Source organism: Poecilia reticulata, chromosome 12 (assembly GCF_904066995.2).
Source record: "Poecilia reticulata chromosome 12, P_reticulata-male-v2, whole genome shotgun sequence".
Lineage (NCBI taxonomy): Eukaryota > Metazoa > Chordata > Actinopteri > Cyprinodontiformes > Poeciliidae > Poecilia > Poecilia reticulata.
Genome location: NC_088841.1, coordinates 15,598,924 through 15,616,340, shown reverse-complemented (window position 1 = coordinate 15,616,340; position 17,417 = coordinate 15,598,924). Strand labels below are relative to the sequence as shown.

Below are 17,417 nucleotides of genomic sequence, written 5' to 3'. Positions count from 1 at the left end.
AGCTTCAGGCTCTCGTCTGTGAACAGGTTGTACTTGAGGTTGAGCTCTCGGAGGGAAAAGCAACGACTGACAGCTAAAATCAGAGGCTTGCATCCAGCTGTGTTTGCAATGCAGCATGTCAGGCTGCAAGAAAAGATTGAAATCCCAACCATTTAAAAAACAACATTAATTCAGGTAACTTGATGATCTATCTAAAACGCATATGGTTGCAATAACATGAGTCGTCTTTGGTGAAATAGGTTGAGAATTACATTGTTGGCACCTTGGTGAACATATAGATCAGTATATAGCTATATTTACAATTTATAAATTACTGTTTGGGTGGAATTCTGCATTGATCTTTATCTCTGTTGTAGAGAAAAAAGTGTGAGAGGTGTGGTGCACATGATACGCACTTCAGTATCTCCAGTCGACAGCCTTGGTCTTCCAAGAACACAGAAAGTTTTTCAATTGCGTGTTCTTTCATGATGTTTCTTCCCAGATCTAGATCTCTTAAATGAGCCGGGTTTGTCTTCAGAGATGAAGCCAACACGGCACAGCCTTCATCTGTTAAGCGACAACCTTGAAGTCTGTGGGCAATAAAAGTGAATTGAGCAGATTTTAATGTCTTCAACATTTTCTAAATATTCTTCATCTAAATTTGTGTCTATATTTGTGCAGCATAAAGTCTTCCTTACCTCAGGGCTTCAAGTTTGCTGTTTGGACTCTTCAGCAGTTCAGAAAGTTTCTGCACCCCAGCATCACCTATTGTGTTGGCTCCTAGGTCCAATTCCTTCAGGTGGTCGGGTTTGAGAGCTGAGGTCAGAGCAGCTGCACCATCCGCTTGTAGGTTTGTTTTGAAAAGCCTTGGAACAAAAGTAGATGTTTGCTCACTTTTTTCAAAAACCAAAAGAGTTTACCCAGTGGAAAGATTTAACTTTACGAATTTAAGTTTCATTGATTTCCATGCACACAGTCAGTGCATCTGGTTGGCCTAAAGGCCACAAAATAAACAATCAGTCAATAAATATTGATTGTGCTTTTGAAAGGCTCAAAAATATAAATAATACAATGAGTACATTCATTTTTCTACTCTGCACCTTGTGGGCTGAAGATGAAAACTGGGAAACAATAATTGTCTTTCAATTGCATCCCTACTAAAACAGTCTTTAGATAATCATGCATTTAATTCTTTTTGGTTAAAATGTTTTTCTTTTTAGGTGTTTAAATTTAGTAGAAGTGGAGGGCTTTCTTACCACAGCCGTTGCAGCTTACTGTCAGGGTGCTGCAAGAAGTTAGAAAGCTGATTGACTGATGTTCTACTGAAGCTGTTCCTGCTCAGATCCAAGTTTTGCAGATAAGACGGATTGGAGCACAGAGCTGATGCCAGACGTGTGCATCCTTTCTCTTCAAGACCACACCCAGAGAGTCTGGAGAGAAACGATTTTATTTCACCATGATCACGTGGAAATATATACCTAATCACAAAAGTCTTATTAATTGATTTACACAAAATCTTGCAAATCATGAACTCTCATATTTCAATGATCTTGAGGATAGTTTGCACTATCCGCAAGACAAATTGTACATTTATGACCTGATCTAAGAGTAGTACTTATAAAATCTGGAAAATGTTTTACCTTAAAGTTTCCAAATGGCAATTCTTTACAACGCCATAAAGCAGCATCATTCCCTTGTCATTAAGTTTATTTTTGCTGAGGTCCAGCTCTCTCAGATGAGAAGGATTAGACATTATTCCTATGGCCAAAGACTGGCATCCTGTTGTTGTAATGCCGCACTGTTTTAATCTGCATCACAGAACAAAAGTGACATAAAAACATTAATCAAGAAAAGATCAGACTCGGGTCTGTGTTGTGTCCTGAGTTTCACAAGAGACAAATGTTTTATGTTTCAACTAGTATTAGTTTGGAAGCATTTTTGCCTCTTATTTCATTAAAGTTATGTCTTATATATGAGTAGTGGCAGCTCATTCCAAGAATAGAGCATTGGGTAAACTAGTCCTTCTGCGCACTTCAGTGATAAAGCCTGTTTTGCAAGCAAACTGTAACTAAAAAATGCAACTAAATATAAAAACGTAGCCCTGATTCCTTAGGAAAATAAGCAACCCTTTAAATCTAATGCCTTGGAGATATTTTCAGCTTTATTATCTAGATGGAGTGTTCAACAAAATGTTTATACAGTGTTTACACTGTGCACAGTCTGTTCCCTACAGATCTGACATGCAAAACACGCATCAGGAAATTTGTTTGGTAAAACTGACTGACTGACTGACTGACTGACTGCTTTTTTCCCTTTTGAGTTCCTGTTCTGGTTAGTGGGCATGAATAGCTTAATGTGGCTCTGGTGAGTGCTTGTTATGACTAGGAAAGCTCAGTTTAAATTAATTTTACTTGCCATTTCTAACTCCTTTGGTGTTGAACTCTAAAAAGACACAATAATGTCTCATGTCTATCCAAGAAACCTTGCTTGCAAAACATTGCAAATCAACAAATTCATACTCTCAATCTGTGAGTTAAAAAGGGAAGGATTTATATATATTTTACCGGAGTTTTGAAAGTTTGCAGTTGGCATCCTGCAGGCTGTCAGTGAGCAGCTGCACTCCGGAGTCGTTCAGATTATTTCCACTTAGGTCCAGCTCTTCCAGTCCTCCAGACTTCATGGTAAGGACTGATGAAACATAACTGCAGCACCTGTCAGTGAGATTACTCTCACTTAACCTGAGTTGAGCAAGAAAATTATGGTAAGCAATCTTGTGCACCAAGTAGAAAAAGGTCAACATGAGGTAGGTTTACTTACAAAGCTGTCTTTGCTACTTTAAGCACCGGTAGCAGCCGCTCTAGGACTGCTTCAGATCCGTAGTACTTTCTCAGATCGAAGACAGACAAGTCTTCATTGGAAACAAGCAGCACGAAAGCCAGAGCCGACCAATGGGCCGGTAAAATTTTGCTGACATCCCCTGAATTGTAATACTTTTGGACTTGCTCCACAAGAGATTGGTCTCCTAACTCATTTAAGCAATGGAATAGATTGATACCCTTGTTGGAATACGAGGTCTTTTGGATTTTACGGTGAATGTAATTGATTGTCTCCTCTCGGCTCTGTGGAAGTTTGTCCTTTTCTCCAAAGATTTTCTGAAGAAGCCCCTGATTTTTGTCTTGAGACAGACCCACCAGGAACCGTAAGAACAAGTCCCATCGTCCCTGATCACTGCTCAAAGCCATGTCCACAGCACTTTTGTGTAGAAAGATAATTGGACTTTCTCCTCCCTCGGACACCGGTCTCACAGTGTTTGGGCTGAGAAGATTTTTTCGCCGATCCACGAAGGTCTTGTGTACATACAGAGCTGCAAGGAACTCCTGAACGCTTAAATGTATGAAAGAGTAAACTTCCTTTTTGTGAAGACCCGATTCTTTTCTTATGATCTGTGTGCAAACGCCCGAGTAAACAGCAGCTTGTTTCAAATCGATGTCGCATTCCTTCAAATCTTCTTCACTAAAGATTATGTTGCCATTTTGTAGCTGCTCAAATGCCAGTTTTCCCAATTTCATGATCATGTCTCTGTCAGTATCGCCTCCTTGGTAATCTTTTTGATTTTTCAGCTCTGTCTGCTTGATCAGGAAATGCATATACATTTCTGTTAGAGTTTTTGGGAGCTCAGCTTGATCCTCTTTCATGAGGAGGCTTTGAAGTGCTGTGGCTGAAATCCAGCAAAACATGGGGATATGGCACATTATGTAGAGACTTCTCAAAGGTTTTGACAAAAGATGCCCCAAGACCTTCTGAGCAATAGCCTTGTCACTGATTTTCTTTTTAAAGTATTCCTCTTTTTGCTCGTTGTTAAAACCTCGCACCTCTGTCACCCTGTTGATGTGCTTTGGAGGAATCTTATTGGCTGCGGCTGGTCGAGTTGTGATCCACACCGAAGCTTTGGGCAGCAGTTGGCCTTTGAATAAGTTTGTGAGTAATATGTCTACTGTTGTTTTCTTTGCAGCATTGCGACACATCTCATTTCTGTCAAAGTTCAGGGGAAATTTGCTCTCATCCAGGCCATCAAAGATGAACAAAAGTTTAGAGCTTTTGTAATCCGAAACATCCAAACACTCGACCTCTTCGAAATAGTTACGTATTAAACCAATGAGAGAGAACTTTTCCTCAATTATTAAGTTTAGATCTCTAAATGTGAAGGGAAACACGAACGTGAAGTCCTGGTTGGCTTCTCCGTCTGCCCAGTCCCGAGTGAATTTCTGCACAGCCACTGTTTTACCAATACCTGCAATTCCCTTTGTCAAAACTCTCCGTGGTGGATCTTCTTCATTTGGTAAAGCACTGAAAATGTCATTGAGATCGATTTTTCTTTCTTCATTTGTGGGCCTTGTACACTCCAATTCAATAACCTCGTGTTCCCTGTTGACTTCACCACTGCCTCCCTCTGTGATGTAAAGCTCTGTATAGATTTTATTTAAAGAAGTTGACAGTGTTTCTTCTTCTGTTCCTTCAGACAGAGTCATTGTCCTCGACTGAAGGTAGGATTTTAGTTCATCCTGGCAATCTTGGATGTTCTCTGAAAGATTAAAGCCAAAAATCAAAGTTTAGATTCCAGATTTAAACTTCAAACATCATAAACGTACAGCTCCGGAAAAGAAAAAAAGAGACCACTGCACTGAACCCCGTCGAAAACCTCCTGGTTATTCCACCAAATATTGATTTCTGAACTCTCCCTGAGTTAAAACATTAGTGTTGTTGTTTTCTTTGCATTATCTTAGGTCTTAAGCACTGCATCTTTTTCAGTATTTTGACCATTTCCCATTTTCTGCAGATAAATGATAAGTTTTTGCTGGGAACTTTGGAGACATGTTGTCAGTAGTTCATAGAATAAAAGAACAATGCTCATTTTACTCAAACATACACCTATAAAAACTAAAATCAGAGAAGCAGATCATTTTAAGTGGCCTCTTAATTTTGTCCAACTTTATATATTGGGCTTCATTGCATTGTGAAAGGGGTCATTTTTATTGTGCTATTTCTTTTTCATCTTCTGTTTGTATCATATTTTAGTATTATACAAATAGTGCAAGCCGCAGAAATGAACAGCTCTATACATCTTACCTTTGAGTTTTGGAGCGACACCCCTGACTTGGTCTGTTGCGGCTGGAGCTGAAACAGAAATGAGCTGAAAACTTTAATTTATTTTTAATCTGGTTTGAAGAAAATTCACAATTCTACATTAGACAAATTGTAACTAAATCATAAATCAGACATGTTTTAAAATTAATTTCAAATTATTACCATGTGTGCAGTTTGTGTTGACAATAATATTGCCGTTGCTTATGTTCACATTACTAAAACTGGGTGAGGTGATGACGCTTCCATTCTGGGCGGTGAAGACGCTGTTTACCGGTGCAGCTTGATCTAAAACAGAACAGACAACTTAGTTACATTTGTCCCATGTTTTTTACGTATTTTTTAAAATGTAAATATTTTTACTTAACCTCAGAGGTGAGAAAATCTGCAACCTAATTTTAAAAATTAAAACTTAGAAGCCATAAATGAAAAAGTCTTCCTTATAGACAAAACATTACTTCACTTATTAAAAAGACATCCTGGGCCTATGTCAGCTAAATTATCTGCAAAACGGAGGACTAAATTTATACTAACTTGAAATTTATGACATAATGACATGTTGTTATGCCATAAAGCTGCTGTCTCATTGTTTTCTTTTTCTAGTGTTTTAAAAAGCACATTATGTGGCTGTAAACAGAAATAAATCAACTGGATCATGTGGAATATAACTGAATATAACTACAGCTGAAACTGAAAACTAGTTTAGCTATTATTTTTCTTATACTCAGTGGTGCCTTGACTTGGTAATTCTGATCTAAATGACTAATTTTGTTAATAATTGCCTTAGGCCACATGCGTCAAACTAAAATGTTTATGTAGTTTTTAATGTAGCCTTCTAGACTCCAAATTGCATCAATAACTCCCTCCAGTTTTTCACAAATCTACAAAATTTGCTCAAAAAAATTCACACAAAATCAGCAGTTACCCAAGTTTTTCTGATTTTACTGACATTTTTTCTCAAAAGTGACTGTTGCCTCAGCCTCTCTCTATGTCAAGTTGCAATCTGTGACTGATACAGTGAATAGTAAACACACATATTAGGGTGAATATCGTAAGAATTCCTTCCAAGTATTTCTAAATGATCACAAAATCTATGATTTTGATTGCAAAAATAACACAAAAACAATCACAAACTCCTGGATGCACTGATCCAGCGTGAAAAGATGTTCAATATTATTTAATTTTAAGAAACACCTACTGAATGCTGAAAGAGCTATTTATTGATGTTTTAGCAATTTAATGGGTTTTGATATGGCCTAAAATAAAAAGGAGTTTGACACCCCTGGCTTAGGCACTTAAAATAGTTGTTCATAGATAAATTAAATAAACTGTCATAAACTTTTGTTTTACTACCACCTTACACCCTCCCACACACACATCCACACACACAAACAAGTTCTCACTTGATTTGACTGTCTAGGGATTGGATGTGGGCTGCGGTCGAATAACAATGTTCTCATTTCTGTCTTTGCCAACTTTTATTATAATGTATCTGAAAGGCATTCTGGACTAATCTCATCCAGTCACCAGTTTTTGTTTTGATGATTTGACAGATGATTGTCTTTTTGCTCTACATATATCTGAATTTGTTCAGAACCGGAGAAAAGAATCATTTACTATGCTTGCTCTTCCTTCTCAAAGTCAAACCAAGCCTTGTAAATACAAAAGTGATTCACGCTTTGATCTTACCATGTTGTGATGTCGCCATGTCGACAGCCTGACCGGTTGCAAACTGGTTTTCCATAGTCACTATTTTAAACTCCAACAGGTAAACTAAGTGACTGGGAAACTAAGTTTATCCTCTTCCTGTACGTCCATCCCGGCATGTCTGTCTGTTGATGTTAGATAATAAAAAAGCTCTCCTCGAACCAACACTACTTCCTGTTGACTGACATAAAAATGAAACCTAAGAGTTTGCAGCTGCCAGTTACAATATGACTCACATCCCTGTGTGCTTATATCATTAACCTGCAAGTACACAGACACACAATAAATGGACTTAAAGTAATAGCAGTGAATGACTTAAAAAATGGTGCTTCAAATTCCATTTAGGTATAGTTTTCATTAACTATATAATAAAATACTACAATTGTAGAAGAGAAACGTGTGGGAGTGGTTTTGATACAATTTACAAAGAAGTGCAAGGATTAAAATAGAAGCAAAAATCCTCTCTCAGGTATATGTGTAAGTAGTTTGTGTAACTTGTGACTCTAAATGTATGTTTGAGGTATCCTTGAGGACTGACTAAAATGCTTGGATGTGATAAAAATTTGACTAACTGCGAATTTTTGTTTATGTTTCTTTTTCTGTCAGTTTCCTGTAAGAGTGAATGAGTGAATGTGTGCTTCCTGTTTTAATGTTTTTAAGACCAAATGTTAGAAACCGATCAATTAGAATCCCTTAATTTTGTAAAAGAATGTGATGTTTGACATTACTTTTAAGAGTTTGTTTTGTGTTAGGGAGAGCAATTTTATTTAGACTTTTCATGAAAAGAGAGATTTGTTACTTTGAAAGGTATAAGAGTAGTTTATTGGATGGCTTATCAGATTATTGTTATTATTATGTGTCAAACAATTCTTCTGTGTTATTCTATTGTCTTATTTCCAAGCTTAATACAAATTTAAAACTATTGTATACTATACATAGCCATCTATTCAATTAACAAGGAAACCTCTGCAGTTCTCTGGTTAACCACAAGAAGGCAGCATCAATAAGCCAATGAACATTTTTCTAACAGCTAATCATAAGAAGGGGGTATGTTTACATCGTTTATAAATGAAGAATAAATAAGTCTTGTAACCTTTACTTGTGTTGATGCAAAAGCAGACATGACAGCACTTACTCTCAGGTCTCTGTTGCCCTTCAGTGTGTCTCGGCTGCCTTATTAATCATCGCACAGAAAAATTTATCATTAAGTTCACTACAAAATGTCTTTTGTTGCTTGATTCATTTAAAGAAAAAGTCACATTCTCTAGTGACAGGAAAAGCTGTAATTGCTAATGTAAAATCTAAGGACTGTAACTACCTAAACACTCCCATGTTCTATTCCAACTATTTTATCTTGAAAGCCATTATTGGGTATTAAACTTTTATCAATGATTTGATAATCGACTGCTCACCCCCTGGTTTCTGCTGCGCTATGGCTAGTTCCTCACAACAGTTTTGACAAATATGTAGAAATATATTTTCGTAAAGTTACATACTGCAGCTTTAAGAATTATTCCTGTAAATTTTGTACATGTTTTGGCTGGAAAACAATGTGTGGTGCAGATGTCCAATGTCTGGTGCTCAAATGTCTTACTGCTGCAAATGACGCGCAGTAACTTTATTAGACTGATGAGTTTTACTTGTTGGTGTGATGCAAACCAAGGACAAAAAAATTAGAAACCTCTTGTCAAAACTGTTCCTGCATCATGACATTATAATATGAGACAGATAATCTGGAAACCCAGAGGAAAGCTCACTTTTGAAATTAAACTGACCTGTCTTTTCCTTGTGAAGGTTTTGCCACCAGTTTTAGAGTTAACTAACCAAATATGCAGCTTTTCACTTTATTTAACATTGAAATCGTGGTTTTACCCTTTTACACAAGTAACTTCATCAACTTTCAGTACTCTGGAAGGGTCGTGTTTCACCACATATCAGATTACGTAACAGATATAGCACATCAGTTACAGTCTCTTTGTCAATACAAAGTTTTTCAACTACAAAAATAAATCAGCTGAATTCTCTATATATCACTGACCTTTGGGGTTTAACAGGACGCCAGCAGCCGACGACTAAATGAAAACATTTTTATTTATGCTCTCCTTGCGGGGAGAGAACTGATGCATCAAGCGGAGTGCAATCAATCGTCAAAGACAAAAACAATACACTTTTTTTTTCATAATCAGTCTCTGCCCTTGAAATGTTCCTTCCTAAAAAATTGCCACACTTCCTGCCCTGTGTGTTTGCGTTTGTGTGCTTTGTAAGTATTACCAAGCGCACTCCATTTGACAGCCTGAAATTGATTTGAATAAAAAGGCCAGAGAAAATAAGGAGGTGTCTGTTCTATAAGGTGACAAAAAAATAAATAAAAAAAATAGGGGGGCCAGAAAAACACGGGCAAGGAGAGAGGGCAGTCTGTGCCTGCTTTGCATGCAGGGAGGGCTTCTTCGGGAGAAGGAGTTGACAGGGCGCCGCAGTGCTGCCTCCAGCTCTCAGACAACAGCTGCTCAGAATGAGGAGACGTCCTGAGGGTGCTGCGACATGTCTCCCTCTCTTTCCATCTCTCTTTTCACCTGTCTGCTTCTTCTTATTCTCAGCAAACAGATTCATGCTAGACACATGCGCTATATGTTGCCTCTGCTACTTTTTGACAAACAACTCCTTTTTTCAGGGAGGCACACGCAAAGAAATTGGCAGGCTGCTGGTGCTCGAATAAACAAACAAAAATGAGCCGGGTCCGTCTGAATTTTTATGGGATCTGTGATTTGCTCTGCTCTACTTGAAAAGGTGTTTATGAGGATTAATTATCAGCCCCTTAATTAAAATGAAAAACTCCTCTTTGGCTGAGATATTCAGCTTGACAAGCTTTTTTATGAGCAGCAAAAAGAACTCATTATCTTATTTATATTTGTCTCATTTGATTATGCACAAGCTTTTTTAAAATTTGTTGACCATTTTCCTTTTGCAAACATCTACATTTCTGTTTTCTACTCCCTCTGCAGCTGTTTATTCCCCAACCAACACAGATGTATATCTCAGAATAACAAGATTGTGGTATCTTGGCGTGGGCTATAAATCATGTCCCCTTTCAAGGCCTTTGTGAATAATTTTACATCATAGAAAAAAATAGACAAAAACAGAAACATGAAAATGTGTTGTAATAAAACACAGTATGACTTACCAAGTTGTGCACATATTCAGCCATAAAGTCCTGCACCTCTACAGGGAAGGTATGGATTTTTTTAATGCCTTCATAGAATAACTGTTCTAAAAATATAATTAAAAATCAATCGGCTGGTTGAATTGCTGTACCTCCTGAGAACACACAAAACAATTTCACATCCAAATAAAAAAATGAATAGATATTTTGCAACAATTAGGATTTTAATACCTAAAAATAAGCATTTTTGCCATTATCAACTCCCAGCCTTTGCTTGAGATAATAAAATCTACGCCATGTAAGAAAACAGCACACTGTTGTTAACTGTATAACAATTAGCAACTTTGCAGAATTAGATGGTTTCTCAGCTTGAACAACTTGCTAAAGTCTTATTTTTAAAAGACCTTATATAAACTTCTTAAAAACCAGACTTTGACTAGACCAGTCCATGTATTCTCTTACTGTTGATGAATGAATATTGGCTTTTTAACTTAAACCTTTTGTTCCACATGTCCAAGTACGTCAAAATGCTAATTTACAACACATACTCCTTCATATTCAAATCATATAAAATATTGGTTTTGATAGATAAACTGTATTTAAATTCAATACTTGATTGAAATACAGGTGGGTACTGGTTTGCTCGGGGGAAAAAAAGTGTACGCTTTTTTAATTGCAAATGCACACAAGTAGCATCTTCAGTTGTTCTCTAAATGTTTTTTTCTTTTGCACTCAGGCCCTTGAAAGAGTAGAAAGATGGATCTTTTCTATAGTTTTGCCCTTGCTTTGTCAATAAAGGGCATTCTCTGATCTCCAGACAGAAAGAAATCAATTTCAGAGAAGACAGACATGTGAAGCAAAGTTACAGTGAGTCCATGTTACACAGATAGTCTGTCTGTTGGAGAAATGGAAACATTAATGATGAGCTAAGATTATTTTTTTCATCACAGATGGAGCAGTAGCTTAACAAACTGAATTAACGAACTTAGAAGTTCAATTTCCCATTTAAAAAAAAAAGTTGTTTTTTCCTTAATGTGGAAAAACCTTCTATTCTCCTAGAATGTGTTGGGGATGCAGGGCTTTCAGTGTCTGTGTTTCCAGTTGGTCACACCTGAGGGAGCCTTTAAACACAATCTGGCATTACATTAGTTACCCAAGTCTGACTTTGGCACCTCACAATTTAAAGGAGCTTCGGTTCACTGCTAGAGGTTTTGCAGCATCACCGCAATCTTTTAACATGTAAAAAGGTGCAGCCATCCAGTAGTGAAAACTCAATGTGAGTCTTTTAAATGTTTCATATAAAGATCATTAAAAGTTGATAAGGTGAAGATTTGAAAGAAGAAAGATTAACAAATTGTTTTACATTTACAAATACAATTTAAACTTCTCCAGGTCACACAGAGATGAAACTCATTGTCTAAAATATAGTCAAGAATTTTAGTTAATTATAAAGGTGTATTATATCAGAACATAATCTGTTTCGAATGCAACTCCATAAAAAGCTAAGCACTTGCTGTTCTACTTCACTTGACTATTAATATGCAGAGTATTCACACTACCAATTTATTATATTGCTGATGTAAATGAATGTGAATTACATCAGTTTGTGCAGCTCTCCATAGATGTCAATGCCTGTTTTTAAACGGATGATGAAATATAAAAACAGCATATGCCAATGCATGTACATATATCAGATCATGAAACGTAAAGCATTGCTCATCGTCCAACAACTCTGCTGAAAAGCTTCCACCCAGGTATCCACTTATACATTATTTTGATGCCTGCCACCCTCCAAACATTACTTCAATAATACTCTCAATAGATCCCACTCTTATACTATTACATCTCTTGAACTGAGAAAAGAAAATACCTTGGGAATGGTTCGGTGAAGATGAGAGAGCATCAGGTGTGCCACATTCCAATCTTATGGGATCTGTGGGAGGTAAACCTAATCCACAGAGACTCCGGCTCACAATCCACAGTCCCTCTGGGCTTTATTACCAACATGCAGGTTCCAGACATGTCAAAACACCTCTCAGATGTGATTCATCCATGCCCTTTTCCACAAAGAAAATGTAGAAGCCATTCAACGTAGGTGCCAAGATATATTTTCACCCTGCATGCATGGATTTGTCACATGTGCCAATAATATTTAATGTAACCGTTATTCAGTATGCACAAGTATCCTGGAAAATATTTAAAACTGACAAAGATTTAATCAAATTATGCTCTTAGGAGGCTGCAGGTGTGAAATAGTTGAAAACTATAATCTGGTACAACACCTCAAATGGTAGCATTTATGTTTAAGATATACATTGTGCTTTTTTTAAATAGTCTTTACAGGACTGCCTACTGTATCCCCAGTGGAGATTAAACCTCAAAAGTTTAATAGGATCCCTTATTGCTCATTCTAAATTAGATTTCATATATTTACACTTATAATCTGGGCTCAAGGAAGGTAATTTTAAAATAGCCTGACATTCGTTCGCTTTTCTTCCCCCGTTCCTGGGAGCCTTTAGTGTGTTTTAGGTCGTTGTCCTTAAAAGTTCAAAGACCAGAGGCAGAGCTGTCCGACTCTGTGCAAAATATTTTACTCCAGGATGTCTTGGCCGTCTTGAGACTTTGTTGTGCCCTTCACAGATTCAAGGTTCCTCATTCAGAATAGGAACGTTCTTTTCTTTCTAAACGTCATTGTCGCATTGTTTGATGAGTTCAGGTCCCAAATGCAGCCAGGCTTAAAGAGCAAATCACGAAGTAGGTAAACAATTTGTAAGGAACTCAAAGGAGCACCAGATAGCAAATATTGCAACAAAGAACTAACGTGGCAACAGACGGCGCCGATTAAGAACAAAGTAAACCGAAAGAGATGCTGGGGTGTCTGTTAGCGAACAAAAAGCAGGTGGTTGATTGTTAACAGGCTGCAGCTCAGGGGAAAGATAAGGAGCTGAAGTCTACAAAACATGAGTTTCACGTTCTGAAATGAGTGAACATGTTCATGATATTGTGATTATTTTGAGCTGTATTACAATCTTCTTTCTCTGGTTTGTGTTCATTGTGCTTTAGACAACAACACCAAACCATAGAGTAGTATGTTCCTCAACTTTTAATAGACTGGTTGAAAGGCTGAAGATCAGAGGTGTGTATTAGGGTTTGGTTTGTTGATTTATTTTGACTTTTACATGTGACACGGGTTCCAATTTAAGTCAATTTACCTTTTGTAGTGAATAAAACCTGCTTCCATGGGAGTAGTTTCACTTGTTTCACAGTCATTTTTTTTGGGTAATTTCATCACTAAAGAATAATTTAATAACAATTTCTTACCAATACACAGTTGGGATAGGACAGGATTTCTGTTCACCTTTGGCACCGTGCTATTGGTCTATTCTGCAGATGAATCACCTTGATAGGTGTCATACTCTTCCTAAATGTTTCTCTGTTGAAGGGCATGTTGCCACTTATTGTTAAGCAGGGAGCTTAACTCCAGTGTGCTAAAGTAATTCTCAGAGCTTTAACCTTTGTACAGTCCTATTTGCCTGTATAATTACGTTCCACGTGCAGAGAATAAATACTTATTACCTTGTAAAGTTCACTAAGTGGCACAAAATAAGGAGCGCTTCCAGCGCAACATTGGAAAGAATAGTTTTACAAAAAGGTCATACTAGATTTCCCTTTGACCTCACATGTTATTCACCTTTATGCCATAAATGTTTATGATCTTTAAGGTGTGCATCTCCTGGTTTATTTAGAAGTAAATTCTGTGCTATTCAAACTGAAAAATCCTAAATGCAGACTGTGTGGTCTTATCAGAACAATCCAATCAAATTTCAAAAGCGCAACAAAAACATCCCGACTTCTGAGAGTTCGCTATTCCTCTCTCTGCGTGTGTACAGTACGTGATATGCATATGTTTTGATATCAAAAGCAAGGACATCTGCTGAAATCTGAAAAGAGAGAATACTGAGTACATGTGGGGCGTCACAGAGGTGGTGGATGGTATACTGCTGATGAATATGTGATGATTGGATCGAGCAGGAACCTGTGATTATAAATTAGAGCCGTCCCATCTGGACTCTGTTCCGCCCCTTCTGTCATCAGTTCAGCACTAATTCTGAGCAGACAATGTTATTTGGAGGTGCAACAAATATTTTTCCGGAGTAAAATCTTTCTGCCTTAATTAGGAGCCTCTAGATTTAACGGGACGTGTCTCATCGTCAGTGTCAACACGGCTCACCTTGCTGGTCTTTCTCTTAATTTCGTTGCATTTCAGGAGGTTTGAAAACTCATTTTAAATCAGAGAAAGGATGAGAAGCACACATGTGGATTTGTTTCTAATCTGGTCAGAAGTTTTGTTCAAGAAAGACTTGAACAGTTAAGACTGAAATGTTTCATGGGGAGAATCAAAAGTAAAATTTATTTGATTGAAAAATGATGTTTTTGATGGAAAATGAACAACGTGCGCAAAGTACACCTTCCTGAAATGACAGGTAAGAAAGGTTTCATTTGAGGTGTAATTCACTTAATTTAGTAAGTGAATTACTTACTAAATTAAATGTTAGCAATTTAGTAAGTAATTCACTATAAAAATCAGGATATTATTTGTTTAAAATCCTATAAAATATTTGAATTTTGAGCTCTTTCTGTTTAGGAGTTAACTTCAGCCAGCAGTAAGTTTGGATTCTCAAAACCAAAATCCTTCTGTCCAGTTAAGCTGAGATACTCACTTTAAAAAACAAAAAACACTTTAAACAATTCAAGATTATTGCAAACCTTTATCAGAATTTCTAAATCCTGTTTCTCCTTAAGCTTTAAACAAAACGCCTCGATTCAGCCATCTTAAAGACATTTCTTTTCACTGAGACTGACTACAGATTTGTGTTTTCCCTTCCATATTCCAGCATTTTTCCTCCCTCCTCTCCTCCTTCCCTCCCTCATTCTGTGGGTGTGACGGATCTGCTGCGGCGCCTACTCCTCACCTTCATCTGCTCATCAAGCTGTCAGCACAGGAGGATCTGTCAGATCCTTCCTCTGGTTGCTGTAAAACTTACTATGCAATTTTGCCATCTTGCTGTCTGTGATTTACTGCGGAAATCAGTTATTTACATGCACAGAATAAAAAGACATGCACTTTTTTCCCCCTCATGTCTGAAGTCAAGTCAGGTCAAACGTCTCTTGCTTTCAGTTAGTCAGAATTATCAAAATTATTATCTATTTGCCAGAAAACTCATTTTTAGAGATTTTTCTTGGTCAGCATCAGTGATAATCAAACCCAAAAGGTTTAAAGTTATACAGTTTAAAAGACAAGAAATATCCTTGATATTGACCAAATGTACAGTATGTAAATTTCTAAATTCAAAGAAAATTACAAAAAAAAAACCCTCTGAAATGTTCTTGCATCCTGGAATTTGGCAAATAGAGAAGATCATCTGTTTTAACTTTAAACAGTGAGAAAAAATAGTACTTGTATATTCGTTTTCCATTATGGATTTGTGCTTTTAAGTCCAACCTTTGGTCTCCTCCACGCACCATCAGTATCCTTTCACGAAACCCCACACAAACACACACAGGGCTCACCTGGACTCCTGGTTCCCTTCCCCAGAAGTCTGACCTCTGACCTCGCCTTAGGTCAGCCTGCAGTCCTCGTCTTCGCCTGCCTGACCTCCAACACAATTCCTGGACGATGAAATTAAACCCCAGAGAAGTACAGCTTTACTTTTCTCTAATCTGCATCTCCTGCATTTTGCTCCTACTATTAGAAACTTCAAACAACAAAAACCAACTTCCTCAAGACCTTGAAAGAAGAAATTGTAATTGTTGTGTTTGAAAACTTCATTTAGATTTTGATTTAAATAACTTCTCATTGACTGTCTGCCTTTGGGTCCAGAAAAGACCAAAAGCAGAATGGGGCTGAAGCGCCTCTGTTTCCATCACTGCAGCATACTTTAATCGCCAAAACGAAAGTTTTAGGTAATTGCTGCAGTTTTATGTGGGTTTTTTAGAGTAGAAATGGCCAATATTGATGATTTCTTTTCACTAAGTGGACCCTCTTAGAGAGCCTCAGTGATCCGATTGATTACCACTCACTAATTGCATCGATCGTAGCTTCCAGTCACCTGCAAAGTCTAGTTTTAAGAGCCTTGTTTCTTTTAGGCAATGTAGAAGAGGATTTTCTACATTGATCACGATCGCAGCTCTTTAAAACCCAAAAAGATGGGTCTTCTGTCATAACAATGATTTCCTTCGTTGTGAAGTTTCAGTTTTTACAATCTTATTTGAAGAAATATCTGAACACTGTTGAAATTTTATCTTGGCAGAATTGTGAAATGAAAAATTGAACTTAATGGATGAAAAATAAAAGCTGTGACAATAATGTTGCAAAAATATTAAGACAGAACCAAGCTAATCATAAATCATCCCTGCTATTTTTATTATATATATAATTTATTTTCTGGTGAAATAAATGTGACTCAGTGTACTGTTTGTCTTCTCCCTGCACCATTCCAGCTTGTGACACCTCCTCAAGGCAGTTTCTGGGAGCTTCAAAAGCGCTTGGCCATCAGGGGAGTTTCAGTTTGTTTCATCCTTCCTTGTCTTCCTGTTGCGCCGCTTTCCAGTCGCGCAGGGGACAGGAATTATTTCGCAGAGAGGGCGGCTTTGCAGTTTAGAGGGACGAGGGTTGATCTGGGGACGTAGTGCAAAGGAAACAAAGTGGATTTCGAATCCAGTTATGTATTTGTAAAATGTGGAGGATTTCTGACAGGCGCGTGGTCCAAGTGGTTTTCCCTCTCTGACTGTAATTCAGACTGTATGTGAGAGGCTCTGGTTAAATCCCAACCCTCTCTAATGAAACTGTACAGAACAGATGCTGCACACCTTAATGAAATTCTCAGACTAGCTTCAGTGCGGGAATTGGTTCGCCTGAAAGACACTGGCTCCTAATTGAAAGCTGAGAAGGATCCTCCATCCCTCCTGCACGGTGCTGCGGCCTCTCTGCACCACTGCGTTTTTTTTGTCCGTCTGTGACCTGCGTCTCCTCATTTTTCTTTCTATCCACTTTTCTGCGCAGCGTGAAAGGCTTGACATTCGGTACTTCGACAGGAAGGATGAGCTTCTCAGTAGCTGTGTATATTATGTTATCTGAGGCCCAGTCTCTCCCCAGGTCCCCGCTTAGCACTCAGAAAGGGTCTGTTGTGTTGAGATACTGGCCCCGACTCACGCTGCGGTCGGGGACCCAGGTGATCCGATGTAATGCTTCCCTGCTGCTCGGCAATCAAGGTCAGTGGATTGGAACAGCTGCATCACTCAATGCAAAACTATCCGGAGCAACCTCCGCAAAGCAAAGAGACGTGTGTTTGTGGAAACACACATCTGCTGCGGTTTAAACTCAGCTGCTTTTTAAACTGCAGACTGAGCTGCTGTGGGATTTTGTGTT

General features: G+C 37.8%; 1 protein-coding gene across 1 annotated transcript in view; it reads right to left on the bottom strand.

Annotated features, from left to right (window-relative positions):
• LOC103473750 (NACHT, LRR and PYD domains-containing protein 12-like) overlaps positions 1 to 8,245 on the bottom strand; it is a 9,166-nt gene extending 921 nt beyond the window's left edge. Inside the window, exons 1-10 of the mRNA XM_081613876.1 lie at positions 6,811 to 8,245; positions 5,287 to 5,409; positions 5,107 to 5,154; positions 2,797 to 4,561; positions 2,544 to 2,717; positions 1,620 to 1,787; positions 1,236 to 1,409; positions 678 to 845; positions 396 to 569; positions 4 to 123 (exon numbers count right to left, since the gene is read on the bottom strand). Of these exons, the coding sequence (XP_081470002.1) occupies positions 4 to 123; positions 396 to 569; positions 678 to 845; positions 1,236 to 1,409; positions 1,620 to 1,787; positions 2,544 to 2,717; positions 2,797 to 4,561; positions 5,107 to 5,154; positions 5,287 to 5,409; positions 6,811 to 6,865 (2,969 nt within the window). The 5' untranslated portion in view covers positions 6,866 to 8,245. The remainder of the gene's footprint in view (positions 1 to 3; positions 124 to 395; positions 570 to 677; positions 846 to 1,235; positions 1,410 to 1,619; positions 1,788 to 2,543; positions 2,718 to 2,796; positions 4,562 to 5,106; positions 5,155 to 5,286; positions 5,410 to 6,810) is intronic.
• Between the last annotated feature and the right edge of the window lie 9,172 nt (positions 8,246 to 17,417).